This window comes from Rhinatrema bivittatum, chromosome 3, assembly GCF_901001135.1.
Source record: "Rhinatrema bivittatum chromosome 3, aRhiBiv1.1, whole genome shotgun sequence".
Taxonomy (NCBI): Eukaryota; Metazoa; Chordata; class Amphibia; order Gymnophiona; family Rhinatrematidae; genus Rhinatrema; species Rhinatrema bivittatum.
The window spans coordinates 583554755-583579808 of record NC_042617.1 but is presented as its reverse complement, the minus strand read 5'-3'; the positions used below and the strand labels follow the sequence as shown (position 1 = coordinate 583579808).

Genomic DNA, 25054 nt, shown 5'->3' with positions numbered 1-25054 from the left:
AGAACCAGAGAAGAAGAGAGACAGAAGACGCATAAGATTCCGAGCAGGAGCGCACAAACCCAGAGTGGTGGGCGTCTGGACTGATCCATGGTACTACAGGAACGAAAATTAGCAGGTAAGGAATAATTTTCTTTTCCCTGTACGTACCAGGATCAGTCCAGACGGTGGGATGTACCCAAGCTTCCCTAAACCGGGTGGGCCCTTGAGAGCCCTGCTCGGAGAACCTGATCGCCAAAAAGCGCAGGATCCGAAGGCGGCAGGTGTAGCCGATAATGCCGAGCAAAGGTATGCAACGACTTCCATGTCGCTGCCCGGCAGATTTCCTGTGGAGAGACGGACCGGGACTCCGCCCAAGAAGCAGCCTGCGAGCGCATAGAATGAGCCCTGACGCCCGCAGGAGGAGTACGCCCCGCTCCGATATAAGATGCCGAGATGGCATCCTTGATCCAGCGGGCAATCGTTGTCTTCGATGCGGAGGAGCCCTTCTTAGGTCCCGACCAGAGCACAAAAAGATGATTGGAGATCCGGAAATCATTGGTAGCCTCCAGATAATGGAGCAGAACACGCTTGACGTCCAAAAGACGAAGGGACCTCTCTTCCCCTGGAGGAAACGCCAGCAGTTCCACCGTCTGGTTCAAATGGAAGGAGGAGACCACCTTCGGCAGGAAAGATGGTACGGTACGTAGGGAAACTCCGGCCTCCGAAAGGCGGAGGTATGGTTCCCTGCAGGAGAGGGCCTGCAGCTCCGAGATGCGACGGGCAGAAGAGATCGCGACCAGAAACACCGTCTTCATAGTGAGGTCCTTGAGGGAAGCATCCTGTAGTGGCTCGAAAGGGGCACCCACCAGGGCCCGGAGAACCAAATTAAGGTTCCACGACGGACAGGGATCCCGAACCGGAGGCCGGAGATGCTTAGCACCCTTCAGGAAACGAGCGATATCCGCTTGGAGAAGCAGAGAAACCGGTGTCTGTACCAGAACATTCAGGGCCGCCACTTGTACTCGAAGAGAATTGTATGCTAGGCCCTTATCCAATCCGTCCTGCAAAAATTGAAGGATCAGAGGAACCGTTGCTTCCGTCGGCCGGATCCCCTGACCGACACACCAGGACTCGAAGACCTTCCACACTCGCACGTAGGCAACAGAGGTCGAGGGCTTACGAGCCCTAAGCATCGTAGAGATCACCGCTTCCGGATAGCCTCGGCGTCGGAGGCGGCGCCGTTCAAAAGCCAGGCCGCTAGACAAAAGAGTGCCGCCTGCTCGAAAAATACCGGACCCTGGTGTAGGAGCCGTGGAAGATGACTCAGACGGAGTGGACCGTCCACCGCCATGTGAACCAGATCCGCAAACCAAGGCCGCCGCGGCCATTCCGGAGCCACGAGAATCACAGGACCGTGGTGGTTTTCGATGCGTCGAAGAATCTTGCCCACCAAGGGCCAGGGAGGAAACACATATAGGAGCTGGCCTGCCGGCCACGGCAACGCTAGGGCATCCACCCCCTCTGCGCCGCGCTCCCGTCTGCGACTGAAGAAGCGCGGGGCCTTGGCGTTGAGGGCTGTGGCCATCAAGTCCAACCGTGGCGGTCCCCAGCGCCGAACCAGGAGGTCCATCGCCTCGGCGGAGAGAGACCATTCGCCGGGGTCCAAGCGCTGATGACTTAGGTAATCTGCCTGAATGTTGTCCACCCCGGCGATGTGAGAGGCCGCGAGACGAACGAGATGGAGTTCCGCCCATTCCATCAGGAGCGTGGTTTCCGCGGAGACCTGCTCGCTTCGCGTTCCGCCCTGACGATTGATGTAAGCCACTGTGGTTGCGTTGTCCGAGAGAATTCGTACTTCCCTGTCCCGAACCAGTGGTAGGAACCGTTGAAGTGCTAAGCGCACCGCCCTGGTCTCCAGACGATTGATTGGCCACTTCGCCTCCTCCGGGGACCACATCCCCTGTGTGGCGCTCCGGCCGCAGACTGCGCCCCATCCCACGAGGCTGGCGTCGGTTGTCACCACCACCCAAGTGGGAACGGCGAGCGAGATGCCGCGGGCCAAGTGAGCCGGAACCAACCACCACTTCAGACTGTCCCGAGCCGACTGAGGGAGAGGCAGAATCACCTGATACTCCTGCGACACCGGTTTCCAGCGAGACAGAAGGGACGCCTGCAGAGGTCGCAGGTGAGCAAAAGCCCAGGGCACCATGTCGATGGTGGAAGCCATCACTCCCAGAAGCTGCAGATAATTCCACGCTGTGGGTTCCAACAGGGCCGCAAAGTGGTGGATGTGCTCCCTCAAAGAGATAGCCTTGTCCGGACGCAGGAAGACCATGCCTAGCTGTGTGTCGAAGGTTGCTCCCAGAAAGTCCAGGCGTTGCGATGGAACGAGAGAACTCTTGGGGAGGTTCACGACCCAACCCAGGGAGCGAAGCACTTCCAAGACTCTGGCCACCGAGTCCTGTCCATGAGAGAAAGACTTTGCCCGTACCAGCCAGTCGTCCAGGTAAGGGTGCACTAGTATACCCTCCTTCCGGAGGGCCGCCGCCACTACCACCATGATCTTGGTGAACGTCCGCGGGGCCGTTGCGAGCCCAAAGGGTAGTGCCCGAAACTGGAAGTGTTGACCCAGAATTTTGAAGCGTAGGTAACGCCTGTGGTCCGGATGTATAGGGATGTGCAGGTACGCCTCAGTCAGATCCAGGGACGCCAGAAACTCGCCCTGGTGGACTGCGGCAATCACTGACCGCAGAGTCTCCATGCGGAACCGGCTGACCCGCAACGAGCGGTTCACCTCCTTCAAATCCAGTATGGGCCGGAACGACCCATCCTTCTTGGGCACCACGAAGTAGATGGAATAATGGCCCGAGCCCACCTCTGCAAAGGGCACGGGAACGATAGCCTCTATGGCTTGTAGCCGGTCTAGTGTTTGTTGAACCGCCATCCGCTTGAGGTCGGAGCCGCAAGGAGAGAAGAGAAACCTGTCCCGAGGGAGGCGGACAAACTCCAAGGTGTAACCGTCTTGGATGGTGTCCAGGACCCACTGGTCTGAAGTAATCTTTACCCACTCCTCGACGAATTGTGTGAGTCGACCCCCGATGGTCGGACAGGAGGAGTGGGCTGGTCTGGCATCATTGAGCAGATTTGGCGGGGGGGTTCCCCTGCCCTGAGCCCTCCCTCGAGGGCCTCCGGCCTCGAAAGGAGCGCGACCACGGCTGTGGTCTACTGGAGGTTGTCCGAGAGCTTGGTTGTCTGTAAGATCTGTAGCGCCGTTGTGCCCGAGCCCTGGTTCTGGTGGAGGCAAAACCCCGATAAGGCCTTTGCCGATCCTCGGGCAGGCGATGCACTGAGTTTTCTCCCAGAGACTTGATGATCTGATCCAGATCATTTCCGAAGAGGAATTTCCCCCGGAAAGGAAGGGATCCCAGGCTCGACTTAGAGGAGGTGTCCGCAGCCCAATTCCGGAGCCACAGGAGTCTACGAGCCGCCACCACCGACACCATGGACCAAGCCAGGATGCGAAAGAGGTCATACAGGGCATCCGCCCCATAAGCGATGGCAGACTCCAGGCTGTCAGCCTGAGCGGCTTCGTCCGGCGGCAACTGCTGCGACGTTAGAAGCTGTTGGACCCAGAGAAGACTGGCCCTCTGGGTCAAAGAACTGCACATGACGGCCCGCATCCCTAAGGCCGACACCTCAAAAACCTTCTTGAGGAACGTCTCCAACTTGCGGTCTTGCGTGTCCCGTAGGGCCGTGCCACCAGTAACTGGGATCGTAGTTCGCTTAGTCACTGCCGAGACCGCCGAGTCCACCTTTGGAAACCGGACGAGATCCAGGAAATCTTCCGGCAACGGATATAATTTCTCCATGGCCCGGGAAACCCTCAAGGACGCCTCCGGAAAGTCCCATTCCCCGGTGAGGAGCTGTAGAAAAGACTCATGGACCGGGAACGCCTTGGCTCTAGGCCTAAGGGCAGCCAGTACCGGATCCCCTTTCTTGGAGCATGTCGCGACCGCTGGGGCCACAGGGGCCGGGGGATCTGGCGGTGGATCCAGATCTAGTTCCTGCAGAGTCCGTTGCAAAAGGTCTTCCAGCTCTTCCTTGTGGAAGATGCGCAGGGCTCGCGGGTCGTCGCCCTCGGCTTGTCCCTCCGCATGTGCAGGATCCGGAGGGTCCGAGGGGTCAGGGCCCAGAGAGAGAGCCGCTCCCATCGCAAGTGGCTGGGATGGCAAAGTTGAGGGCCCTGCAGCCGCGCCAGGAGGAACCAGGGGCCCGGGGACGGAAACCGCGAGCTTGGAGATCTTGGGTGCCGGAGGTCCTGTGGTAGCAACCCCCGGGTCCGCCAGTCCCTGTAGATAGGCTGTGTGCATCTTCAAAATGAAGTCCGGCGAGAAAAACGGCAGACCGGGTGAAGCCGAAGCAGTAGAATCCCCTTGTGGTGGCCGGGCTGAGGGGCCCTCTTCAGGGCCTCGGTGCAGGCGGGGGGCGCCCCGAACTGCGTCCGCCGCATCCGGAGAGAGTACCTCAGCAAAATCTCTCTCTAAAATGGCCGCCGTTCCCGCCACTGACGAGAACGTGGCCGGCCCGCGCTTCCCTGGCTGCGGCGAGAGGGGCTCCGGGTGCGAACCCGCGCCGTGCGCGGCAGTGTCCCCATCGGCGAGACAGCGCGAACAGACTCCCTCGGCCGAGAAATGAGACCCTGCCTCGCCGCAGGTCTCACAGCGAGACAGGCGCGGCATAATAAAAAGACGCCGCTACGGGGAAGCCTCGGGGGGGGGGGGGCCGACGCTGAAAAACACCGCGGGGGGGCCTGAAGGCCAATGCCACCCGTCCGACTGGTCCGTGGGCGCCGGCGGGAAAAACCGCTGTCGGCGCGCCCAGGCCCGAGGTAGATTTCGCCGGGCCGCGGGACCATCGGAGGACGTGTGCAGGAGCCGGCTAACCCGGCAAACACAGCGCGAAAGCAGCTGAAATCAAAGGCAAACACACACTTACCCGAACAGAAGCAAAGCAAGCTGCAGGAGGAGACAGAAACAGACAAGCACGCCTCCTCAAAATTACTGACAGGCAAAAAACTTTTTTTTTTTTTTTCAATAGCTTGATCCAAATTGTTAAAGACAAAAGAAAATGACAGGAGAGACTCAAAGTAATGAAAATAAACTCAAACCCTGTCACACTGGGGAAGCACTGTTTCCCCAACCCACATCTGCTGGAGTCAGAAAGATACTGAGCTCCAGCAGAGGGTGCGCTGGTATAGGAGGCGGTGCCCTCGAGCTCTGTTCTGACTCCATCTGCTGGACGGGGGACATAACCCACCGTCTGGACTGATCCTGGTACGTACAGGAAGTTTGATTTTTTTTTTAATTAACTATTTTAGTGCACTGAAAAGTACTGCTGAGGAGCTGCCAAGGCAACTCGAAGCGAGTGAAGATCAAAAAAGTAAACTATCAAGTACCAAACAATTTAGAAAAAGTGCACATCCATGCAGCTCAGATAAAAAATGACTGAGGAGCTGACAAGGCAACATGCGCACAAGAACTCCTACACATGCTCAGTAGAGCAAAAGCTTTATGATCTAGGATATAAGGGGCTGTTTGGTACTGTCAGATGACATCACCCACATGTCGTATCTAAATCAGCCCTGCTCATTGACAGAGAAAACTGTGCATTTTGCCCAACATTCCTTATTACATTGTGCCCACAGCTTGATAATTTAATGATAATTAGGGCTAGTCAATTGTACATTTTACGTAAGGTAGCGCTGCTCCAGGCTGTGAAAACAGTAGTTTGAAGAGTTGAATGCAGGCCTCGTGACATGCAAAACAACCAGGCCTTGTAATCAGTATGAGAATTAGTCAAACATACTCTTTATTTACACTCATACCACTTTTATGCTTGGCAATATGCTCAGGTTTCCCTAACTATCAACCAGTAATTCTTTCTGCCTGACAGATGACCACCCCATGCTGAGTACATTCCTGGGTTAGAAATAAGGAATCAGACAGTTCGGCCCCATCAGGATTACTTACCGCTGGGGCAGAAGGCGGTCTGAGGTGAGGTAGCCAGGTTTGTGCATGTCCGTTTTGTAGTCCCCATACTTGGCCTGCACTGCATAGGAGCCAAGGAGGACGGCGGTTTCAGGTGGACAGTAGATTGCATCGCTGAGGATGCCTTCCTTCACTTGCAGGAAGAATAGCTTCTGGGTGATGTCCTGGATCAGCTCATCAGCCACATCTTCTGGGAAGAACTTGGCACAGAATTTGAACTGCAGGGTGGTATCTTTCTTGACCTCTTGGGCAGAAACCTGCATGGCACAAAAATAAAAATACATCCCCAAACTAAGCCAACACAATACAAAATCCAGCTTTATTCATCATTCAATAAAAAGTAATGAGGAAATTTTGTTAGAGCTCTTAACAAGTTGCAGCATGTCTGAAAGAAGTTAATTACCTACTGAATTTTTGTCCAAAGTCAGTACAAAGTCTATTAACATACAACTTGTCTAATGAGCAGCTGGTTTGCTGGCAAATAATGATTACAGTGTAATATCTTGTTTTGTGTGTTGGCTACTGAAACTGTCTAGAAATGAAAGGCACAGTTGTTAACAATCCTACAGCTATGACATTTTTTATACTACCTTTTGAGAAAAGCACAGTTCTGTGAGAAAATGGAGTTTATTCCATTTAAACTAGTAAATGAGTCCTAATAGGGATTACCATTGCAAGTGTGCAAATGTATAGCAGAGTTGCTTACCTGTAACAGGTGTTCTCACAGGACAGCAGGATGTTAGGCCTCACATATGGGTGACTTCATCGGGATGGAGCCCAATCACGGAACATTTTTGTCAAAGTTTCTGGAACTTTGACTAGCACCTACTGGGCATGCCCAGCATGGCACTAACCCTGCATCCAGCAGGGGGTCCCCCTTCAGTCTCATATATAGCAAGACGTATGTGCGAAAAATAAAATAAATCGTAAGTGAACCCAACTCCACGGGTGGCAGGCAGGTTTCGTGAGGACTAACATCCTGTGTTCTGTGAGAACACCTGTTACAGGTGAGCAACTCTGCTTTCTCACAGGACAAGCAGGATGGTAGTCCTCACATATGGGTGAATAGCGAGCTGAGGATGCCCAAGGAATGCACCAAATGCACCCAAAGACATGCAACCGGCACAACAACAGGGGTGGATTTTGGTAGGAGGGCATCCTGAAAACCCTGAACAGATCACTGGAAGGATGTTGGGAAATTAAGCTGAGAATAAGTTGCGTAGAACCGACTGGCCAAAAATGGAATCTTCTTTGCCAGCTTTGTCTAGGCAGTAACGGGCTGCGAAAGTATGGAGAGAACTCCAAGTGGCAGCCTTACAAATGTCCGAAAGCGGAACCGAACGGAGGTGTGTCACTGAGGTTGCCATGGCTCTGATAGAATGTGCTCTTACACGTTCTTGGAGTGGTAGGCCTGCTTGCTGGTAGCAAAAAACAATGCTGTCCGCCAGCCAGGAAGATAGAGTCTGCATGCCCACCAGAATACCCAGTTTGTTCTTATCGAAAGAAACAAACAGTTGAGTGGACTTCCTATGGGCCGACGTGTGCTCTAGGTAGTAGGCCAGGACACGTTTGCAGTCCAAGGAATGCACAGTCTGTTCTCCTGGGTGGGAGTGGGGTCTGGGAAAGAAAGTAGGTAGTATGATTGATTGATTGAGGTGAAACTCTGATACTACTTTCGGTAAAAAGTTAGGGTGGGTGCGTAGCACAACTATCATGTAGAATTTTAGTGTAAGGCCTGTAACTCACTAACTCTGCGAGCGGACATTATAGCGAGAAGAAATAGCACTTTCCACATGATAGTGAAGGTCGCATGAGTGGAGAGGCTCAAATGGAGGTTTCATGAGACGTCCTAAAACCACGTTCAGGTCCCAAGCGGGGGCCGGAGGATGTAGTGGAGGTTTTAGGTGGAGTAGGCCTCTCATGAAGCGCGATACTAAGGGTTGTGACGAAATAGAGACATCTCCTATTCCATTATGGAAAGCGGCTACCATGCTGACATGCACCAGTATGGAGGAAGTTTGTAAACCAGACTCTGACAGGTGCCAGAGGTAGTCTAGGAACTTCGCAGTGGAACAAGTAAAAGGGTCAATGGACATGGACGCGCACCAGACCGTGAACCTCTTCCATTTGGAACGATAAGACTGTCTAGTGGAAGGCTTTCAGGAAGCTACTAGGACTTGGGATACCAACTCCGAAAGGTTAAGGGGTCGGAGTATCAACCTTTCAACATCCAGGCCGTCAAAGACATGGCTGCGAGATTGGGGTGGCATAGGCGCCCATGGTTCTGAGTTATTAGTAGCGGGTCTGCCCCCAGGCGAATGTGCTGGCGTACCGAGAGGTCTTGAAGGACTGGAAACCAGACTTGGAGTGGCCAGTGGGGGGCTATGAGAATCATCAATCCCTTGTCCCTTTGTAACTTTACAAGAATCTTGGCAATGAGTGGAAGTGGAGGGTAGGCATAGAGGAGACCGCTGGACCATGATAGGGTGAAAGCATCCCTCGGCGGTGAGTGAAGCTTGCGAGTGAGTGAGCAGAAGTTCTCTACTTTGTGGTTGTGTATGGACACAAAGAGGTCTATGGGAGGGTAAACCCAGCGTTGAAAAATTGTGTCCGCTACCGTAGGGTTGAGAGACCATTCGTGCGGATGAAAGGTTCGACTCAACCGGTCCGTCAGAACAATGTCCACGCCCGCCAAATAGGTCGCTCTGAGGTACATCGAGTGGGAAAGAGACCACGCCCAAATCTGTGCAGCTTTCTGACACAGAAAGTAGGAGCCCATTCCCCCTTGCTTGTTGATATACCACATCGCCACTTGGTTGTCGGTCTGGATCAGGATGGCCTTGTTGGATAGGCAATCCTGAAAAACCTGCAGGGCATATCTGATTGCTCGAAGCTCTAGGAAATTTATCTGATGGTGGGATTCTTCCGCAGACCAGGTTCCCTGAGTCAGCAGGTTGTTGACATGCGCACCCCAACCTAGGTTGGAAGCGTCCGTTGTCAGCGTAATTTGAGGCTGTGGAACCTGGAAGAGAAGGCCTTGGAGGAGATTGGAGTGTTGACTCCACCAGGCCAAGGAGAGGCGGAGCTGTTTGGTGAAGTGGACAATGTTGGACATTGGATGGTACGCCTGATCCCACTGGAATTTCAGGTTCCACTGTGTTACTCTCATGGCTAGATGGGCCATTGGACCGATGATGCCAAGTGACCCAGCAAAGTAAGGAAGTGACGAGCTGTTGTGTACTTTCGCGACTGGAGGTGCTGTGCCAAAGTCGCGAGAGTGTGGGCCTTCTCCTGAGGGAGAAAGGCCTTTACCTAAACGGTATCCAAATCCGCTCCTATGAAGGAGAGGATTTGAGAGGGAACCAGGTGAGACTTGGGATAGCTGATTAGAAACCTGAGAGATAGCAGTATGTGGAGGGTTAGATGTAAGGAAGTTAGAACGTCTTTTTGGGATGGAGCCCTTATCAACCAATCGTTAAGATAAGGGTAAATATGGACCTTCTGTCCCCTGAGGTAGGCTGCGACCACTGCGAGGCATTTGGTAAAGACACGAGGCGCAGACGCCAGGCCGAATGGCAGTACGCGATACTGGAAGTGTCGGGAACCGACTACGACCCGAAGGAATCTGTGGTGAGACGGAATTATTGAGATGTGTGTGTATGCATCTTGAAGATCTAGAGAGCATAGCCAATCTCCTCTCTGCAGAAGAGGTAGCAGGGAGCCCAAGGTTACCATCCTGAACTTTTCCTTTTGTAGGTACTTGTTTAAGGCACATAGGTCCAGAATTGGACGAACTCCCCCTGACTTTTTTGGAAAGAGGAATTAACGGGATTAGAACCCTTGTCCCTGCTGGGAGGGAGGCACTGGTTCTATTGCCCGTGAATTGAGGAGGGATAACACCTCCTCCTCTAGAAGGGAGGAATGGTCGGATAAGACCCACGTCAGCCGAGATGGGGAGTCTGCCGGTACGGTTAGGAAGTTGAGATGGTAACTTTGAGTCATTACAGCGAGTACCCATTGATCTGTGGTGATTGTGTGCCAGGTGTTTGCGAAATGGCACAACTGACTGTGACAGATGGCAGAGGAGGATGGTCCACGCTCTCCAGCGAGGAGTCAAAATCCTGAAGCTGGGCCTGGCTGAGAAGCTGGCTGGGTCTTCTGAGGCCGGAGTTACCGGGACTGACCCTTCTTGTAAGGTCCGGAGGAGCGACCTCGAGTAGCAGGAGGATATTATCTCCGTCACTTGGCCGCTTAGAGTCTCTTCTGAACGTCCTTTTGGAGGTGGATGAGAAAGCTGAAGTAGCGTCTCGTGGTGGTCCTTGAGCTGCATTACGGTTTCTTGGATCTTGTCACCGAAGAGATTATCCCCCGCACAGGGGAGGTCCGCCAATCGGTCCTGTACTTCTGGCCTTAGATCAGAGGACTTCAACCAGGCCCATCGATGAGCACTAATCCCAGCTGGGTACACCATAGAGGCTGTGTCAAAGATATCATACGCAGCGCGGACTTCATGCTTGCCAGCATCTAGACCCTTTTGGACCAAGGAGTTAAGTTGATCTTGAAATTGGTCAGGCAAGGAATCAGAAAAATCCTGGATTTTTTTTGAAAAGGTCCCTGTTATACTGGGTTATGTATAACTGGTAGGAAGCAATGTGGGAAATAAGCATTGAGCTATGAAAAATCAGTCGGCCAAAGGCATCCAGGAATCTTTGCTCCTTCCCTGGAGGTGCGGAAGAATGAGGCTTAGAATGACGAGCCTTCTTCTGGGCCAATTCCACAACCACAGAATCATGGGAAAGCTGTGTTTTCTGGAATCCAGGAGCTGTCTGTACCAGGTAGGTGGCATCTGTTTTTCAGTTTACCGGTGGTACAAAACCTGGATGCTCCCAGTTGCATTTGAGCAGGTCCAGAAGGACTTCATAAACAGGGATGGACATGATCTGCTTGGGTGCATCTACAAATTGGAGCTGTTCCAGCATCTTGTGCCTGGAATCCTCTTCTGTCTGAAGCTGGAATGGAATGGCCTCAGACATCTCCTTAATAACATTTATAAAGGACAGGTTCTCTGGAGGAGAATGCCTTCTCTCTGCAGGGGGGAGATGGTTCAGAGGGCAGATCATCTGAATCCTGAGAAGAATCATCTGTCCAAGGTTGGTAGGGCTGGTCCCCTGCACCCATGGGATCTTCAGGCGGAAGAAATGGTGCTATTCCTGTGGGATCAGGCCGAGGCATTGATGGCAGCGGAGGGGGCACCAATGGCAGCACCGCCCGGGCACAGTGCAGCATCGACGGTGGAATCGGAACCGATGGAACCGGTGATACCGGCGGACGAGTCGGTGGCAGGACTCCTGACGGCCCGGGAGTGGGCTCCGGCCTCGGTGCTTCTTCGTCCTCCAATGACAAAAGAATCGGAGTGGAAAGAGTGGGACATACCGATTAGCGCATCCATTCTATCCAGTAAAGGTGCGAGCGCCAAGGGTATCGGGTCGGCAGCTGGAGCCGGAATCGGTGCCAGCATTGATGGAGGCTGGAAGCCCTGCAGTGCTTTTACGATGGTCTCTTGGACCATCCGGTCCCCACCTGTCTCTGAAGGTGGGGCACACCTCAGTGATCCAGTCTCAGAGGCGGATGGGGGTTTTTTTTAGTGAGAGGTTCGACCGATGCCGAGGGCTTGCCTGGATTGGCGGATAGGGCCTTACGATGACGGTGCCGGCGTTTCTCTCGATGATCGCCTCGGTCTTTGTCCGGTGCTGGAGACGTAGAAGTGGACGACTCTGAAGCAGGTTGCGACAGGCGGGAAGCACCGGTATCCATTTGCTGACGAGAGGTCGACGGCGCCAGTTCAGACGACATCGATGCCTGTGACTGAGTCGGTGGTTTCGACTGGAAGAGAAACTCCATCTTCTCGGAGCGGGCCTTACGGCCCTTCGGTGTCATTTGGGCACATTTGGTGCAAGTTAGGACATCATGGTCCACCCCCAAGCACAACACACAAACAGCATGCAGGTCTGTGATGGACATTGTCCGAGGACAATCGGGGCACCGCCGAAAACTCGACGCCATGGCTTCGACAAAAATTTAGCCGCGGTGCAGTTGATGGCCGGTAGATCCCGAAGGGAGAACTCGATGGGAATCGACCGCAATGGAGGGTAAAGCCTTACCTACACGACCGCGGGTATGGAATCGATAGGGGGACCCCGGATGGGGTAGAAGTTTTGAAAATTTTAAAGAAACGTTCAGTGAGGAAAATTCCTGTCAGGAATCTCTATCCATAGGCCACGTGGCTATTGCTACGTGGAAAAAAAGAGGCTGAAGGGGGCCCCTGCTGGATGCAGGGTTAGTGCCATGCTGGGCATGCCCAGTAGGTGCCAGTCAAAGTTCTAGAAACTTTGACAAAAGTGTTCCATGATTGGGCTCCATCCCAATGATGTCACCCATATGTGAGGACTACCATCCTGCTTGTCCTGTGAGAACAATACTTTCACTTTTAGAAGTAAAACAAAAAGAATGTCCAAGTTTTGAAAAAGTTTAAAAAGTTTACTTATTTTTCTTTAGAAATCATAGAAAATAGTAATCATGTTAACCTGAGTCTATACAGACTATAAAATACACATTTGGAAGTAAATTATATCCTTGTTCTTATGATTGGAGGTTTGGGAAAGGTAAAAAAATAAGAAACCCTCAAACCAACTCCAACTCACTTACCTCACCATACATACCCAAAATAAAACCCCCTTAAGACTAGGTTAACTGAAAGTCTGCCAGCTACTTTATGGACGGATTACCCCGTCCTTATTGTAACCAGATGCCATGTCTTTGCAATGTCATACGGATACACTTCTCTCACCTCTCTGTTATACAGTGTTCAGTACACAGCCATGCTGGCAGCACAGTCTACCTGGAAATGTTCATGTGCCATTAGCTTAATGAACTGTCTTCACACCCTGAAAAAGTTCTGTTCCTGAGATTGAAATGCCACTGAGACAACATATTTTGTCAGTGAATAAATCACTGCTTTGCCTGACCTACCACTGGGACAGAAGCCTGTACAGAGGGATAAGCATAGGAATCGGGGCATTACAGCAGCATTGGTCCTATGGCATGTGAAGTTATCAAACACCAGGACCAGAGGAAGGGAGAAAGCATAGCAGCTATGGGTGTGGTGGTGGGCCCATCAGGGAACTCAGGAAGACACAGGGAGACTCTGGTGTCTACGAGAAGGCGGGATACAGATATACCTCTTGCTAAGAATCCAATGTGACAGAGTGACATATACCGGGGCCAACATATAGGGCAATGCCATAAGCCAGGAAAATAATGCACTCTCTTTTTTTTTTTTAATTTATATTTTATTATGTTGAAAGAGTGAGAAACATGTACAAATAATAGAACAACAAATGTCCTACATAATAACCTTCAACAATTTCAAGCATGAAGAACAGCCTTCAACCCCAGTCCCCAACAAACCCCAAACCCCCAGTCCCAGACCCCCTCCCCCCCATGAGTTCAAAATAGGAAAAACTAAAAGCAGATGCCTCGTAGAGTATTCCACTGCTGGTTTATGTGCATGTACTCTTTTAGGGCTGAAATGTCCACAAGGTAACAAATCGCAGAGGGGCATGGCTAATTAGTATCTGACTTTTCCCAGTCCAAAAAGGGCGACCAAGTGTCCCGAAACAATGGTAGAGTTTTATGCAATTCCGCTGTTATTGCCGCCATCCGACATATAAAATGGACCTTTTGCTGTACATGGGTAAGTGTAGGAATGATTGGCTGCTTCCAATGTTGCGCTATAACCATCCGTGTGGCAATAAAAACCTATTGACAAAACAAGGCTTGTGTCTTAGTCAAATCTTTATGCAGTAGATTAATTAACATGAACCCAGCATTCAGTAGGTCATTTACTAGTAGAACCTGTTCCAGCCAGTGGGCCACCTGGGACCACAGAGAATGCACCAGAGGACAGGACCACCACATATGCATATAATCACCTGAGCGGCCACAGTTTCGCCAACACATATCACTGATGTTGGGGTAGCGTTTATGCAGGATATGTGGCGTCAAGTACCACCTGGTAAGCATCTTGTAACAATTCTCCTGCATATTTGCTGAGACAGAGCATTTTTTTACTGCAGTGTACAATTGAAGCCAATCCTCATCAGAGATAGAACGCTCTAGATCACTCTCCCAGGCTCTCATATGTGGGAAACCCTCGACTGTACCCTCAGACAGTAGTATATAGTTTAGAGACCATTCCCCGCTTCTTATCTGCGTCATCACAATAGTGTTCAAATAGCGTTTTACCCTGTTGTATGGAGGGAGATACAGAAGCACTCTTAAGAAAATGGGAAATTTGACAACCCGTGAGAAAATCGGTATCAGGCAGCTGATACGCACTCTGGAGTTGGGGCCAGGTCATCGCTGAACCACCCCCCAAAAAATGCTCAATTTTGCGGAGGCCTCTAGCCTGCCAGCTCCGGAAAATTGGGTTATGATGCCCGGCAGGGAAATTAGTTAAATGGGAAATGTGGGTGGAATAAAAATATATTCGAGTGCCAATAATTTGCTTCTTCCACTGTTCCCATAATCGCATAGTGGTTTTGATGGAGGGAGATAAGGCATCCACTGGTACCCTTGTATCGCGAGGTTGCCATGGCAATGCTGCAAGCGGCATTCGTCCCAATATACGATCGGCTAAGGAGACCCATTGTTTGGCGGTAGTGGCCCTATGACTGTCTGTAATCACCAAGAGCTGAGCCGCCACGTAATATTTAGCTAGGTGGGGCACTCCCAAGCCTCCTCTGTCTCTCGGTAGGTACAGCAGACGTCGTGATACCCTTGGGGGTCGCTTGCGCCAAATGAAGTCAAACAAAATCTTTTGCCAAGACCTCAGCAGGGCAGCGCTAAGATGTAGAGACAGAGTGATAAACAGATATAAGAATCTAGGTAAAATATTCATTTTCACAATAGCTATACGCCCCATCCAGGAATGTTGGCCCCTATCCCATATCTGCAGGTCTTTCCTGATTTTACCTATGAGAGGAGCATAATTGAGGGTGTATAGGTCATCAAGATCGGCTCCAATATGCACCCCAAGATATTTAATGGCATTTTTTGCTAACTTAAATGGATATACCCGTTGCAGCTCCTGGAGAGTGCCACTGTCGACTGAGACATTGAGAAGCTCGGATTTATCTAGATTGATTTTGAAACCAGAGACCGCACTGAATGATGCGATCTCCTTGGTAATGTCCCGTAACGAAGTAGCAGGATTGGTGATTGTCATGAGAATATCGTCCGCAAAAAGAGATAATTTCAGGTGCAGATCACCTAGCTGGACACCCGTAATATAATGCACTCTCTTTAAGCCATGTCCCCAGAAAAGGGCTGCACGTGAGAAAGGAATACGTATGTTTGGTGGCACTATAGAAATGATAAGTAGATGTAACAGTAAAAGGATGGCATGGTCATACCAGAAGTAACCTGAACACGACAACAGACCAGATCATGGAAATGGATACTGCAATGGTTGCATGGGCAAATGAAGAATCCCACAATCTAAAATCTGGCACAAAGTAGATGGTGGGGAAAGGCCTCGGGTGGTTGTAGAATGGCAGGAGTTAGCTTCTTGGGAGTGCAGCTAGAGAACCAATACTCCAAAGTAGCACCACAGCATGAAACAGAGCAGCATCAGACCCTGGCTAGCACAAAGAAACCAGGCAAACAAGAGCAGGGCACCCAAACTCAGGGTATTTTGAGAATGTAGACTGTTCTAAAGGACTGAGCAATAGATGATACAAGAACAAAGTCCTAAGCAAAAATCAGAAAGCGATGTGACTGCACCACATCAATGGAAACAAAGGCATGCGTACCTTTATTAGAAAATTTGGGTCAATTCATGTTAGAAACAGCATTTGTGTGGACTGTTTGGCAAGCTGTTTTTAATATGAAATGACCTACCATATCTTTTCTAATAAAGAAAGACATATATAATAGTCATTGTGGCAGAGAGCGCACACCTTTTTCTAACTCTGCTTAGGGCTCAGGGTACACCCTCTGATGTGACCAGTTAGCACTATTATGACATGACCATTACCAGACCACCAAACAAAGCTCTAATCCTACTACATCCTCGCGGCCCTGCACGATTCGACTTACACACACTGAAAGTAACTATTTTGATAACACAACATATCTTAGTGCTGCTACTGTATGCACTATATAAAATGATCTGATTATACACCACATCTGTGCTTAACCATTATAACACAATTTGAACTCTCCTGTTGTAAATGTGTGATATAAATAAAACAGTAATTCATATACTCTTTTGTTGTGATATCCAAGACACAAACTACAATCTTTATTTAGCACTAATATCTGAACTGTTACTTGTCTAGTATTCCATCCCCTGTGGCAACTGTAAACCAAGCACACTCTTAAATCTACATAAAGCTGAATGTGTGCACTCTTCCAGAGTATGTGTGTGTGTGTGTGGGGGGGTTTGTACCAGCTGCACAAGAGCCCTTATGAACCCGGCTATTCACCCCCTAGACAACATTCCCATAAAAATCTTAAAGACTATTTCAAATATAATAGCAAAACCCTTAGCCAGCATCATCAACTTGTCCTTAGAACAAGGTAAATTTACAGATCCTTTAAAAAGTGCAATAGTTAAACCAATTGTAAAAAGCCACCGGATAGGTCTTAAATTGGAAGGATCAGTGGAATCTATCTCCATTCTGCTATTTCTCTAAATTACTGGAAAAAGTCGTTAATAAACAATTGCCTGAACATATCGAAAATCATAGTACACTACATCCCTCGCAATTCGGTTTTAAAACATTTTAAAATACAGAAATTCTACTCATTTCCCTTATTGACACAATTCTAAAAGGATTAGACAACGACCAAACCTACTTGTTAGTATTATTGGATATATCGGGTGCATTTGATACAGTAAACCATAACACATTATTAACTAGACTAAGAGAAATAGGTTTAACAAACTCCATATTAAAATGGTTCAGATCATATTTAGCAAATAGATCTTTCAAAGTAAAAATCAATAATAATGAGTCTGAACAATTAGCATTAGAACATGGAGTACCACAAGGCTCATCATTATCATCCACTCTTTTTAATATTTATATGTTGCCTTTATGTAAAGTTTTAACCGGTCTGGGATTAACCCATTTTATCTATATCTATACGGATGACGTGCACATTTTAATTCAAATTACTAAGATTATTGAAGACACTTTTAATCTATGGGATATCTACCATTCTACTATAAATCAAGTTTTAAAGCAAATGAGTTTAACATTAAACCCAAAGAAAACGGAATTTTTGATAATTTGAATAAACTAAATACAAAGATTGAAGGTGAAATAAGAAAGAACGAAAAAAGACATCCAGTTACATTACAAGTGAAGGATCTGGGTGTGATAAGAGCAGCGAAATAAGCTTGCAACGATGGATAAAAGATGGCTATTTTAAATTAAATGTTCTTAAAAGATTAAAACCACTTTTACATAAACAAGATTTTAGAACTGTGTTTGCAAGCGCTTATCTTTTCAAGGACAGATTACTGCAATACGCTTCTAATTAGACTACCCGTTTCCTCGATCAGACCACTCCAACTTCTCCAAAATTCAGCCGCTAGAACACCAGAAAGAACAGAACACATTACACCAATTTTAAAAGACCTACACTGGTTACAGATTATTTATCGCGTCCAATTCAAAGCTCTATCCTTAATTCACAAAACTCTTTATAATAATAAAATGGATTGGTTAATTGCCTCTTTGCACTTCCACACTCCACAGAGAAATACCAGGTCAGCAAGCAATGGATCACTACCAGTACCATCACCAAAATCTGCTCCCCTAAACACAGTGGGGCGGATTTTCAGAGCCCTGCTCGCGTAAATCCGCCCAAAACCGGGCGGATTTACGCGAGCAGGGCCCTGCGCGCCGGTGAGCCTATTTTACATAGGCTCACCGGCGCGCGCAGAACCCCGGGACTCATAGAAACATAGAAACATAGAAATGACGGCAGAAGAAGACCAAATGGCCCATCCAGTCTGCCCAGCAAGCTTCCCTCATTTCTTCTCCCATACTTATCTGTTTCTCTTAGCTCTTGGTTCTAATTCCCTTCCACCCCCGCCATTAATGTAGAGAGCGGTGGAGGAGCTGCATCCAAGTGAAATATCTAGCTTGATTAGTTAGAGGTAGTAGGAGTAGTAACCGCCGCAATAAGCAAGCTACACCCATGCTTATTTGTTTTTACCCAGATTATGTTATACAGCCCTTATTGGTTGTTGACTCGCGTAAGTCCCGGGGTTTTCGGAGTGGGCGTGTCGGGGGCGGGGCCTTATTGGTTGTTGACTCGCGTAAGTCCCGGGGTTTTCGGAGTGGGCGTGTCGGGGGCGGGGCCGGAGCGCGCGGCGTTGCGGGGGCGTGTCGGCAGCGTTTTGGGGGCGGGTACGGGGGCGTGGCTACGGCCCGGGGGCGTGGCCGCGCCCTCCGTACCCGCCCCCAGGTCGCGGCCCGGCGCGCAGGAGGCCCGCTGGCGCGCGGGGATTTACGCCTCCCTCTGGGAGGCGTAAATCCCCCGACAAAGGTAGGATGGGGGTTTAGACAGGGCCGGCGCGGGTGGGTTAGGTAGGGGAAGGGAGGGGAAGGTGAGGGGAGGGCAAAGGAAAGTTCCCTTCTAGGCCGCTCCGATTTCGGAGCGGCCTAGGAGGGAACGGGGGTAGGCTGCGCGGCTCGGCGCGCGCAGGCTATACGAAATCGATAGCCTTGCGCGCGCCGATCCAGGATTTTAGCCGATACGCGCGACTACGCGCGTATCTACTAAAATCCAGCGTACTTTTGTTTGCGCCTGGAGCGCAAACAAAAGTAGGCTGTTCGCGCTCGTCTGAAAATCTACCCCAGTGTGTGAAAGAGCACTTTCCATTGCTGGTCCATTGCTATAGAATACTCTGCCTCAAGAACTATGACTCGAACCAGACACTAAAGCTTTTAAGAAAGCACTTAAAACATGGCTTTTCCAGAAGGCTTTTTCTGAGTCCTAAATTCTTTTAAAACTCTATTTTTATCTTGTCTTTATTTGTGTCAATAATTTTTTAAGAACTGCTAAATTTATTTATTGTATTGTTTTATGTATTTCATTTTCACTGACTATTTTAAATGCTTTTAATAAGGTATTTTAATCAAACTGTACACCGATGTGATATCTACTGATGAATGTCGGTATAGAAAAACCATTAAGTAAATAAATAAAATAAATAAATGCATATACTGCCACATTTGATTAAGGATCCTCAAACTTGCACCAGTGAGGCGATGAAACACTGGAGACATTGTTAATGAGTATCCAATGTTAAATTATTATTGCCTGCTTAATGTTTAAGTCAGCAACTGATTGAGCAACAGAGAAGCTCATTAAAAGTTCAGCTTTAAACTTCTCTTGTCAAGGCTGTCTTTTCACATTTACCTTTTTATCAAGTTTCAGCCACGTCAGGAAGCCTTTGCAATCCGTATACTGGAGTCCAAAGTACCATACTTCCCGCAGACCCACTGTCTTCACCACCTGAAATACAAAAGCAAAAAATAAAAACATAAAAAACCAGACTTGCCTGAAACATGTTTGGTACCCTTGCATTACTGGTGAAGCACAAAGTTTGTGTTGGATAATACTTAACATTAAACAAGAATAATTTTAAAATGCAGCACAACCATAGGAAAACTCAAAAAAGCTGTTTCATTAAAGGTGATTTCCCATTTTGTGGCCACGTGATAAAAACCCTGAGACGTTTAGCTTTAAGTGCGACCTTCAAACCTTCTGCACTTTCTCTTATATCCACCAAGCTCAGGTATTAGGTTTTGTGAGGAGGCGTGGAAGAGAATGGAAGACACACTTCATAGAAACATAGAAATGATGGCAGAAGAAGACCAGACGGCCCATCCAGTCTGCCCAGCAAGCTTTCACAGTTATTTTTCTCATACTTATCTGTTACTCTGACCGCTACGGTCAGAGCCCTTATTGGTAACTTTTTGGTTCTAATTTCCTTCCACCCCTGCCATTGATGTAGGGAGCAGTGCTGGAGCTGCATAAAACTGAAGTATCAATCCTAATTGGTTAGGGGTAGTAACCGCAGCAATAAGCAAGCTACTCCCATGCTTATTTGTCTACTTAGCCTGTGTAATTTAGTCCTTGTTGGTTGTTGTCTTATTATAAATCCTCTTTTCTTCATCCCCTCCTGTGGTTGAAGCAGTAGCTGTGCTGTATATGTAATCAAAATGAAGCATCAGGCTTGATTGGTTCGGGGTAGTAACCGCCACAACAAGCAAGCTATTCCCACACTTATTTGTGAATGCAAATCCTTTGTCCCACATTTCCTCTTGCCGTTGAAGCATAGAGCAATGTTGGAGTCACATTAACCATGTGTATGTTTATTGAATAAGGGTATTAATCAGCAGGTAGTAGCCATCATTCCTGCAAGCCACCCCCATGCCTCTTCTCTTCATTCACATCCTCAAGACTTTATGGATCCACAGTATTTATCCCACGCCCCTTTGAAATCCTTCACAGTTTTAGTCTTCACTACTTCCTCTGGAAGGACATTCCAGGCATCCACCACCCTCTCCATGAAGAAATACTTCCTGACATTGGTTCTAAGTCTTCCTCTCTGGAGTTTTAAATCGTGACCCCTGGTTCTGCAGATTTTTTTGCAATGGAAAAGGTTTGTCGTTGACTTTGGATCATTAAAACCTTTCAAGTATCTGAAGGTCTGTATCATATCACCCCTGCTCCTCCTTTCCTCCAGGATATACATATTTAGATTCTTCAATCTCTCCTCATAAGGCATTCGATGAAGACCATACACCTTTTTGGTCGCCCTTCTCTGGACCGCCTCCATCTTGTCTTTGTCTCTTTGGAGATACGGTCTCCAGAACTGAGCACAGTACTCCAGGTGAGGCCTCACCAAGGACCTGTACAAGGGGATAATCACTTCCCTTTTCTTACTCGATATTCCTCTCTCTATGCAGCCCAGCATTCTTCTGGCTTTAGCTATCGCCTTGTCACATTGTTTCGCCGACTTCAGATCGTTAGATTTATTTATTTATTTATTTAGGGGTTTTTATATACCGCAGTACGTAAAAAGATACATCACCGCGGTTTACAAATAACAATAATTAGCAACAGGCTTTACAGATAACAGGTATATACGATAACAGGCAGTACAGTTAGTAAACCATAAATTAATATAATGTTTTACATACAAAACATGATTTCGGAAGAAACTATCACCCCAAGGTCTCTCTATCACCCCAAGGTCTCTCTCCTGCTTCGTGCACATCAGCCCTTTACCCCACATCGAATACATTTCTTTCGGATTTCCACACCCCTCCTTCACAGCAGCAATAGCCATACAGAAAATAAAAAGGACCAGAAATGCTTAGGCTGAAACCTACAATCTACAGTTTGCCGGGAGGCTTGTTTTCAAGGATGCAGGGCAAAAGTACAATTAGAGGATTATTGCAGAAGAGGTGCGGACATGAGTGGGAAGAGCTTCATATGCTAATCCCCTTCTACAATCATGTCCCATCCCTTACATTACCCACCTCCCCCTCCCTTGCACGTGCTTCCCCTTCTTTGCCTTTCTTCTCTTTGATCCCTACCTTCCTCACATCTCCTGTTTTCCTTCCCATACTGTTTATCCACAAGCATCACTTACTCTGGATGAGTCCTTCTCATGCAGCGACTTGGGGGAGAAGCACCGGTGATCACACACATGGCTCCGCCCCCTCCGGCACAGAGCCTCCCACAGCCTGGCCATGCATTGCGTTGATACACCCTACAATGGCTTGCTGAGCGGCTACCACCCTTTCCACAATCTGCTCTCAGTAAGAGACACTGGTCCAGGATGCAGGGTGATGGTCCTGCAGCAGGAGCATGAAATGCACTGCTCGAAGTCACGGTTTGAAAAACATAAGCCCCACTTCTAGTTCTTCGGGATAATTAAGAACTGGGTGCCCTAATGGCAACTGATCTCATGGGAACATCCTTTAGAAAGTTTCAGGGTAGTATCGGAGCTGCCCTGGACTCGAATCCACAGAGGCCCAGGTGGCAGACAATGGCCATTTGCCCATAAACAACCCACAAAACAGCAAAATAAAAAAAAAAAAAAAAGAGAAAAAAGCCTAGCAAACCAGAAAATAAATATAAATAGTAAAACTGTCAAAGGAAAGAAATGAATTTAAAGTACAAAAGGGGACAGGGAAATACCTACAGTACTTGAATGTAATCTGCTTTGAAGTGCAAAAAAATCTATAAATCTATCAAAAAAAATAAAAAAAAGTTATAGAACACTCTTTTTGGAGATTTAGCCCATAAGACAGGCCGATACAGTAAGGAGCAGTAGGAAGAGCTGCGTTAGTGCTGGGCGCGCCCGCGGTTGCCGCATGCACAGTCCTGCTCACCTACCGCTCGATACTGTATGTAAATAGCTTGCAAATGCAAGCTGCGTCCAAGAAGCGTCTGTGAAGCGTTAGGCCCGCCAACCCATTTTACTGTATAGAGCGCTATTCAGTATCCTGGGTGCGTTAGCCTAACGCTTCACGGACATGCTGGTATCTGTCATTTCAAATGACATTTGAAATGACAGGTACCAGGAAGTGGACGGTTCTCCTATGCTCGGGATTGCCAGTCCTCTCTCCCCTCCTCTCAAAGCAAGGCGCATAAAGCAGCCTTGCTTCGGGAGGAGGGGAGAGAGGACTGGCAGTGTAAAGCAACGAAGCGACTTACTCTTCTTGCAGCCCCCCTCCAGAGACGGACAGCGGCGGAGACGGACAGCGGCTCCCCTGCCTCCCGGAGGCAGCTGCGGCGAAGATGGATGCCTGTATGGGCGAAAGCGGCCCCTGTGCGTGCAATTGGGCCGCTCAAGACGTGACTACTTTTTTTGCTACTTTTTTTTTTCGTTTTTTCGCTTATTTTTTTTCTACTTTTTTGATTTTTTCCGCTTTTGTTGCTTTGGGAGGAAGGGAGAGGACTGGGGCTGCCCCGGAGACCAGCACCCATGGACGTGGCCAGGGCAGGTGAGCGGGGGCTGGGGGAAAGTTTGCCGCCTACCCTTACCCTGCCAGGGGTAAGGGTAGGCGGTAAGTTAGCAGGTTAAACGCGCGGCAAAAAGGCAGGTTAAAAAAGCGATAGTCGGGGCGCGCGTTACTGTATGGGAGGGAATAGCTAATTCGATCCTTTACATCTAATATACATGCCGCGGGCGGAAGGGGTTACCCGGTGATTTAAAGAGGCGGTAAGAATGGGTTAAAGGGGATAGTGTATCGCGGGTTGGACTAACGTGGCCGAAAAGTGAGTAGAAAGCGGGTTAGGAGCAGGGTAACCGCGGCCGCACTTTACTGTATTGACCTGTAAAGAAGTATTCAATCATTAAAATAAACTACGATGTATAACAAACCAGAAAATACAAAATATTTCAAAGAACAACATGAATAAAGCAATTACAAATAGAAGAAAAAAAACCCAACAACATATGGAATCAAGTTGTTGGGCTTATTTAAAAATAAATCCGCTTTTAGGCATGGAATGGGGAAATAACTCTCGTGTGAACATTAAATCTATACTGACTCCGTCATGCTTCGGCACACACACACACACACGCACGCACCCAGAGAATGAGGATAAGCCTCCATCAGCAGAGCAGTGCTGACACACCCAGTCACAAAGTGTTACAATACATCATGCCAGTACAACAACAGGAACCCTCCCTTTTCATTTCATTTTTTTTTTTTTTGAGGTGAAACCCTACACGCCTGCACAGCAATATGAAAATATGCTAAAGGAATACAGTGCGTCCCCACCCTCCAGCAAATACATCGTCTTGGGCCGCAGGAGACCTCAGCAACAGAAACACACAGAGCACAGGATGAACGTTTCCAGGAAAGGTGAAGCGAGGACATCTGTTACCTACATGGCCAGCCCCCCCCTCCTCTCCCACTCCCATCTCTCCTGTGCTTTATCAATTCATTAGGGGCTCGGCAGAAACCGGCAATTTTTTTTTGTTTGTTTGTTTTGTAAACGACGACAGTTTGGAACCAGAGAATTCCAAATAACTGCCAATAACTCAACTGACTTGCTTGATTATTACTATTATTCAAATTTAATTAGTCGCTATAACAAAAAAGCCCCTAGCTGCACACAATCAATAATAAAATACAATATAATGATCTCATAAAAACTTACAGCAGCCCTAAAAGAAAAATAGAAAACAGTCAAAATAAAAACAAAACACAAATGAAAGCCCAACTAAAATCTGATAAGAACTCTGCCATCTAACAAACTGATCCAATGGTGCCAACTAATTAATTAGGCCCATCAAATTAGGGCTGACAAAGTAAAACAGCACTATGCAGATAATACTGTGCTATTTACCAGTGATTAGAGATACAGAGGCTGAACTGTGTCCTCACACAAGACTCAAAAAGAAGAGCTGATACGAACCCAGAGGAAAAAAATCCAAGTGCTCTACTGACAAGAGGGCAAGAAGCTTCCATCTCATGTTCCCACATTCAGGCACTTATTAAAAAAATCAAAACAAAACCATAGACTAGGCTCTACCGGTAAAACTTTGGAAAACAGAAACCCCCCGTTTTATGTTGGGTTTTTTTAGGAGGGAGGTGGGGAAATCATGGTACAAACATATCACCGAGAACTTTAAGAAGCAATACTATTAAAAGTGGATTAATAAAATAAATCCAAAAAATGTCATCCATAAATTTGATGTGTTTATGTTCTAACATTCCGGAGTTCCTTTTTCTCTTTTTATTGCCCTGGTGAGCAATTTTTACTTCTTTTGTTTTAAGATTGCATTGTTTTGACTTTGCAAAGTCGGCTGCGTATACATTTTTTGTTTTAAAAGGTTTTGCATTTTTCTTTCTTGGAAAGCCTTCCAAATGAGGTTACCTGAGCCTCTGGTAGAAAAACGCTCCGAATGTGAACAT

The 25054-nt window shown here is 48.2% G+C and overlaps 1 protein-coding gene across 5 annotated transcripts in view; it reads right to left on the bottom strand.

Annotated features, from left to right (window-relative positions):
* EZR (ezrin) overlaps positions 1 to 25054 on the bottom strand; it is a 247899-nt gene that overhangs the window by 95770 nt on the left and 127075 nt on the right. For all 5 annotated transcript variants that reach the window (XM_029596635.1, XM_029596636.1, XM_029596637.1 and 2 more), the window contains exons 4-5: positions 19527 to 19622; positions 6009 to 6283 (exon numbers count right to left, since the gene is read on the bottom strand). In XM_029596635.1, coding sequence (XP_029452495.1) covers positions 6009 to 6283; positions 19527 to 19622 — 371 coding nt within the window. The remainder of the gene's footprint in view (positions 1 to 6008; positions 6284 to 19526; positions 19623 to 25054) is intronic.